General features: G+C 40.5%; 1 protein-coding gene across 1 annotated transcript; it reads left to right on the top strand.

The window, feature by feature from the left end:
- Positions 1–48: 48 nt before the first annotated feature.
- Positions 49–6,692, top strand: LOC120023021 (kinesin-like protein KIF3B). Its single transcript, XM_038966971.1, has 9 exons — positions 49–1,353; positions 1,516–1,611; positions 1,764–1,865; positions 2,529–2,651; positions 3,002–3,120; positions 3,226–3,342; positions 3,947–4,058; positions 4,550–4,734; positions 6,536–6,692. The coding sequence occupies exons 1-9, from the start codon at positions 49–51 to the stop codon at positions 6,690–6,692; spliced, it is 2,316 nt and encodes a 771-aa protein (XP_038822899.1).
- The last annotated feature ends 1,036 nt before the right edge of the window (positions 6,693–7,728 follow it).

Raw genomic sequence — 7,728 nt, 5'->3', positions numbered from 1 at the left:
GTATTGCGGAGAAATACATTTTTATGGTCAAGGATCAAAGGAATAAATATGTCGAGACCGAAACCGTGCGAGGCGGTGAAGGTGGTGGTGCGATGCCGCCCATTTAACAGGAGAGAGGAGACTATGGACAACGATAACATATTGGAGGTGAATTCAAAACTGGGCCAGATCACATTGAGGAACCCGAGGGCGTCACCTGAAGAAGTCATGAAATCATTCACCTTTGATGCGGTCTACGACTTTGAGTCGAAACAGAGCGATATTTATGACGATACCGTCAGACCTCTTGTAGATTCTGTGTTACAAGGATTCAATGGTACAATATTCGCTTATGGGCAGACTGGGACAGGTAAAACATACACGATGCTAGGTATGCCCACAGACAATGAAAGAGGGATCATCCCAAATTCATTTAACCACATTTTTACACAGATCTCCAGGTCTCAGAATCAGCAATATTTAGTGAGGGCATCCTATCTAGAGATCTATCGGGAGGAGGTCAGGGATCTGTTATGTAAAGACAACAAGAAACTAGATCTCAAAGAGAACCCAGATTCAGGGGTTTATGTCAAAGATCTGTCTTCAGTTGTCACCAAGAACGTCATGGAGCTCGAACATGTCATGAACATAGGAGATGAGTCCAGGTCTGTGGGGTTCACCAATATGAATGAACGCAGCTCGCGGTCCCATGCCATCTTCATGATCACGGTGGAGTGCAGTGAGAAAGGTACAGATGGAGAGGACCACATACGGGTTGGGAAGCTGAACATGGTTGACCTGGCTGGCAGTGAACGCCAGAGCAAGACGGGTGCTAAAGGGGAGCGCCTGAAAGAGGCCACTAAAATCAACCTGTCCCTCTCAGCACTGGGTAATGTCATCTCAGCTCTGGTGGATGGGAAGAGCACCCACATCCCTTACAGGGACTCTAAACTGACCCGTCTACTCCAGGATTCACTGGGTGGCAATGCTAAGACAGTCATGGTAGCCACTCTGGGACCAGCGTCCAAGCACTATGAAGAATCCCTGACCACCCTACGGTACGCAAACCGGGCCAAAAATATAAAGAACAAACCCAAAATCAATGAGGATCCAAAGGATGCTCTGCTGAGAGAGTTCCAGGAGGAGATCGCCCGCCTGAAGGCCCAGCTGGAGGAGCGAGGGACGCTGGCGAAGGAGAGGAGGAGAAGGAGGAATAGCAGAAGACTGACTAAAAGTATGATTGTTGAGGATGTAGCCCACAGAGAAAGGGATGCAGAACTGTGGAAGGCACTGGAAGCGGAATGGAAGCGGAATGAGGAATACTATATAAAGGAAGAAGAAGAAAGCAAGATGATAGAAGAGGATGAAAAAGGGGTAGAGAGATTCAACTCCATGGATAACTCTGTAGAGGCCAGTCCCCAAAAAACTGTAACCTCCAGAATACCGATACATAGATTTAGCTCTGTGGAGGATAGCCCCAAAAAGGCTTTTCCCACCAGTAGCCATAGCAGCCCAGGGGCCAGAGAGAAATGGAAGCCATTTGGTGAAAAAGAACAGATGGAAAAGGAAAGGATGATGGACGACATGCAGAAGGAACAGGAAGCTATGGAAAAGATTATTGAGAAATATAAGGTGACAATACATTATTTTCTCTGTTTCTCTATATGAGCCAATAATGTGCATTTTGATATCATGTTTAATATGATACATTATTTATTGGTGATACAGAGCGTCCATCTTTCCAATAATCAGCCATCCATATGGCCATGTATCTTTCTCTCCAGGCAATGGAGAGCAAAATATTGGCTGGGGGAAAGAACATTATTGACCACACTAATGAGCAACAGAAGATGCTGGAATTGAAGAGGCAAGAGATTGCAGAACAGGTGAGAGATCGTCTATAAACCAATAGGATATGTTCATTTGATAGATTGAGGGAGTCACGGAGAAGGCACAAAACAACTAGGCTATCCCTCTACTATAACACAAATAGTGCTGTGTCTGATGACCGTGATGAAAGTGGTAATTCAATATTATTTCATGTTTCTCGATGTACAGTACCAGTCAAAAGTTTGGACACACCTCATTCACAGGTTTTTGTTTATTTTTTACTATTTTCTACATTGTAGAAAGACATCAAAAGCTGTCATCAAGGCAAAAGGTGGCTACTTTGAAGAATATAAAATATATTTAGATTTGTTTAACACTTTTTTGGTTACTACATGATTCTATACGTGTTATTTCATAGTTTTGATGTCTTCACAATTATTCTGCAATGTAGAAAATAGTAAAAATTAAGAAAAACCCTTGAATGAGTAGGTGTGTCCAAACTTTTGACTGGTACTGTACATGCAGGTTTATTCATTGTTTAGTGTCTCTGTGTTTACGTATCTTAGATTTTGGTCAGCACTGTGGAGTGCGGCTATGATATGAAGGAAAAAAAAGTTATATTGTTTGCATGCAGGCTAGGCCTCACTTTATTGTGAAACATGACTACACAAAGGAAGTTTCCACACTGGAAAATAAAAGTCATTTTTATTTGTATTTAGATAAGACGGGAGAGAGAGATCCAGCAGCAGGTGATGGCTCAGGATGAGGAGACGGGAGAGCTGAGAGAGACCTTCTCCTCCCTGCAGCAGGAGGTGGATCTCAAGACCAAGAAGCTGAAGAGGGTAAGATGGATTACTAACCAGCAGGGTTGGGGTCAATTCCATTTCAATTACAGTCAATCCAGAAAGTAAACCAAACTCCAATTCCAAATTTTCCTAATTGAAAAGCATTGAAGAGAATTTACATTTCAGTGTAAATCTGAATTGACTGGAATTGAAATGGAATTGACCCCAACCTTCCATGTCCCTAAAGCCCATCAGGGATCATTATCATGACCTTATGTTTAATATAAAGGGATTTTAGACAGTGTTCTGATGCAAAATCCTATTCCCTCATTTCTGGTTGTTTTGATTAGGATGTTAACATTTCATGGTTGTGCTCTCCTATTGTGTTTCCTAACTTGTTGATCCAGTTGTATGCCAAGCTGCAGTTGGTGAAGGCAGAGATTGGGGATGTCATTGATGAGCATGTAGTTACTAGACAGGAGCTTGAGCAGACACAGAATGAACTCACCAGAGAACTCAAGTTCAAGTGAGTTTTAATAACGTATAATCACACAGACACACGCACATACACACAAACACACTACCCCAATTGGTTCACTTTTCATAATATTGTTTTATGTGTTACCTGCAGGTATCTCTTAATTGAGAATTTCATCCCTCCCAAAGAAAAGAACAAGATTATGAACCGGCTTCACTTTGACAGTGACGAGGACCAGTGGAGGTTTAGGCCCTTCGTTCCTTCCGAAAGGTGAGTTCACATAGTCTACGCTAGTCTATACTATTCTATACTAGTCTTATGAGCTTAATATTCATTAAGTATTAAGTATTGCAATGGTAGCAAATATATTATTGACTGGTGCTGAAAGGACAGCCCTGCTAATCGGCCAGCCACTGCATAAAGGTATAGGTGGTCAGGGCAAACATTGTGGTGCTGAAAGGACAGCTCTGCAAAGTCAGTTACAATAATGTCACTGATGAGGGTAGTCACAATTTGATTCAAATAAAATTGTATTTGTCACATGCACCGAATAGAACAGGTGTAGCCCTTACAGTGAAATGCTTACTTACAAGCCCTTAACCAACAATGCTTTAAGAAGTTAAGAAGAAAAAAAGTGTTCAATTAAAAATGTAAGTAACAAATAATTAAACAGCAGCAGTAAAATAACAATAGTGAGGCTATATACAGGGGGTACCGGTACAGAGTCAATGGTACAGAGTCAATTATTTCCTTGTTTCACATGTTTATTGAAATCGAAGTTACTTTGTCACGTTAAAATAGTGTCTATTATTTTCTTTGCACTCCTTAACTAACTCCTAAACTAGCTTTTCCTCCCTTGCACATCTTATTGCAGTAAATCGGCTCATCAGGTGAAGCGAAGGCCCACGTCTGTGGTGGGATACAAGAGACCAATCAGCCAATATGCACAGATGGCTGTCACAGCAGGAGCTCCATGTAGATACCGGGTGGGTTGATGCTTGTTTTTTTTAATCCATGGTACATTTTTCATATCTGAGATTGAACATAAAGGAAAAGTTTTCCTTTTTTACAACCAAATCTAAATGTCTTATGTAAACGGAATGTTATAGAAGGGTCCAGACACCTTTTTTTGATTTCACTTGTTTTTGAGAATCTTACCCCAAACGGCAAATCACTTCCTCATCTTTGTTGTGTAGTATGGGGGCCCTAGAAAACATGAACAAAGACTCCAAAAACACCCAAATATGTATTTTTTAGAAACGGTAAAGCTCTCAGTATAGTGATGCAGGTTTACATGTGGTACACATGAAATTGTGTCATTCCAAACTAATTGAGGGCCATTGACATACTGAACTGATTAGTGTTAAGAAACCACTTTCCACACATTTATTTATCATCAATTGCAGATGCTTTCCATCGTCATTGTTCAGTATATTAAACTCCCTCTCTCTTTCGCTCTCATTCATTATTTCTGTAGGCTGAGAATGTGATGCTCCTGGAGCTAGATATGAGCCCACCCAGCATGTACAACCTCAACCTTAACGGAGCACACCTGGAACAGAACTTTGGAGGTCACGGTAGTCCCAGGAGAGACCTGCTAGCCAACGTCCCATTCAGGGACAGGACCACTGCATCAGGAAGGATCCGGAAGTCACGATCCTGGTGAGTTACAGTACCTGTAGTAACCTGGTGAGTTACAGAACCTGTAGTAACCTGGTGAGTTACCTGTAGTAACCTGGTGAGTTACAGAACCTGTAATAACCTGGTGAGTTTTAGTACCTATAATAACCTGGTGAGTTACCTGTAGTAACCTGGTGAGATACCTGTAGTAACCTGGTGAGTTACCTGTAGTAACCTGGTGAGTTACCTGTAGTAACCTGGTGAGTTACAGAACCTGTAATAACCTGGTGAGTTTTAGTACCTATAATAACCTGGTGAGTTACCTGTAGTAACCTGGTGAGATACCTGTAGTAACCTGGTGAGTTACCTGTAGTAACCTGGTGAGTTACCTGTAGTAACCTGGTGAGATATAGTACCTATAATAACCTGGTGAGTTACCTGTAGTAACCTGGTGAGTTACCTGTAGTAACCTGGTGAGTTACATGTAGTAACCTGGTGAGTTACCTGTAGTAACCTGGTGAGTTACCTGTAGTAACCTGGTGAGTTACATGTAGTAACCTGGTGAGTTACCTGTAGTAACCTGGTGAGTTACCTGTAGTAACCTGGTGAGTTACAGTACCTATAATAACCAAGTGAGTTACAGTACCTGTAGTAACCTGGTGAGTTACAGTATCTATAATAACCAAGTGAGTTACATGTAGTAACCTGGTGAGTTACCTGTAGTAACCTGGTGAGTTACAGTACCTATAATAACCAGGTGAGTTACAGTACCTATAATAACCAAGTGAGTTACAGTACCTATAATAACCAGGTGAGTTACATGTAGTAACCTGGTGAGTTACAGTACCTATAATAACCAAGTGAGTTACAGTACCTGTAGTAACCTGGTGAGTTACAGTATCTATAATAACAAAGTGAGTTACCTGTAGTAACCTGGTGAGTTACCTGTAGTAACCTGGTGAGTTACAGTACCTATAATAACCAAGTGAGTTACAGTACCTGTAGTAACCTGGTGAGTTACAGTATCTATAATAACCAAGTGAGTTACATGTAGTAACCTGGTGAGTTACCTGTAGTAACCTGGTGAGTTACAGTACCTATAATAACCAAGTGAGTTACAGTACCTGTAGTAACCTGGTGAGTTACAGTATCTATAATAACCAAGTGAGTTACATGTAGTAACCTGGTGAGTTACCTGTAGTAACCTGGTGAGTTACAGTACCTATAATAACCAAGTGAGTTACATGTAGTAACCTGGTGAGTTACCTGCAGTAACCTGGTGAGTTACAGAACCTGCAGTAACCTGGTGAGTTACAGAACCTGTAGTAACCTGGTGAGTTACAGAACCTGTAGTAACCTGGTGAGTTACCTGTAGTAACCTGGTGAGTTACCTGTAGTTACCTGGTGAGTTACAGTACCTATAATAACCAAGTGAGTTACCTGTAGTAACCTGGTGAGTTACCTGTAGTAACCTGGTGAGTTACAGTACCTATAATAACCAGGTGAGTTACCTGTAGTAACCTGATGATTTAAAACTGTAGAGGAGGACACTCAGAGTTCCTACAGTATTTGCTGATTAACTGTTAGGTGATTTGTCCTACCTACTTTACTAATAATTGGCAGCGTTTAGAACCATGCATATCGTAATTTGATTTCTGACACGTTTCAACAAAACAGAATAGATGTGCAACTATATTTGCTATGTTAGGCCTACTCTTGAGACAGCATTTTTGTGACAATCTTTATTGCAGCTAAAAAAAATCCATATGAAAGGACCCATATAAGAAGACACTCAAGTTGCCAGCCGAATACGTAACATGTATTGCCTCTTCTTTATTCCCAGGTACCAGGCACCACGCTCATCCTCTTCATGCGTCTCATCCTCTTCATCATCCAGCTCTATAACATCAGGGCCCCAGACCCAGTGCTCTCCTCACCCCCAGAGACCCTCCTCAGCCATATACACTCCATTGGAAGGTTCCATTCCAGGGGGCCCCTGAGTCTAGATTCTAGAACATTCCAACATTCCAATGTATATCATATATGCTTATTTGCTAGGTCAAAAATATACAGGTTAGGACAATGGAATAATTCCATGCAGCAGTGTTAGAAAATAAACAATTTCATTGGACTAGCGCCTACAGGATTAGCATAAAGAATGTGACCAGTGGCCAGGAAATCAAGTAGTAAAGTGACTGTAGATAATTTGATAAACGTTTTAATTAATAGAATGACAGTAAAACAGTTATGCTATGTGTTTGATGAGTAGTTAGCTGAAATGTACTACGATTGTGGTTATTTTCTAAGTTTGATGGCAAACTTTCTGTACTGCTAACATTCACTTCCAGTAATTTTCACTCGCATTGCTAGCAATGAGGTACAATAGATTGCTAGTCCCATTGTTTATAATCCTTTCGCATTTATAGAGACATTCATGGGATTTTAGAATCCTCTCGTCCTAACCTGTATATCTGACCTGACTGCATTATCAACAATTTCATAGTGTATTATTTCACCAAACACAATTGGTCTGTAACCAAAAGTAATTTGCATTTGTGGAAAATATTGCACCGCTGAACTTTGACTAAAGTATATGACTAAAGTAATGTTTAGCTTTTGATGTACAGAAACATCAGAATAAATGGTACAAACTGTTACATAACATAACTTGTATGAGCCTACATTGTTTAGGGAATAGAGAAAATACCTGTCTTTCAAGTTGAATGAACTGCCATTGGCCACAACAAATAGGGCGAAAAGGAAAAACACCTGCCTTAACGTTTTTCTTTTGTTGTTGAGGATTTACTCGGTAATATTCTATTTTATTATATTATATTTTAGTCTGAGCACCCAATCTTCCCAAAATGTTCTAATTTTCTCACAGTATTAATTATTGTGAGAAAATAACGGTATTATTTTTTATATAACAAAGATCAAAACAAATGTGTATTCTATCAAAACTCCCGTGTTTAGTGACAGCTCCATTTGTACAGTAAGATGACATCTCTCTCGGGGTCACATGACACACTCCTTACA

This window comes from Salvelinus namaycush, chromosome 28 (genome assembly GCF_016432855.1).
Source record: "Salvelinus namaycush isolate Seneca chromosome 28, SaNama_1.0, whole genome shotgun sequence".
Classification (NCBI taxonomy): Eukaryota; Metazoa; Chordata; class Actinopteri; order Salmoniformes; family Salmonidae; genus Salvelinus; species Salvelinus namaycush.
Note: the sequence above shows the minus strand (reverse complement) of the source record. Positions and strands in the feature narration are given on the sequence as shown.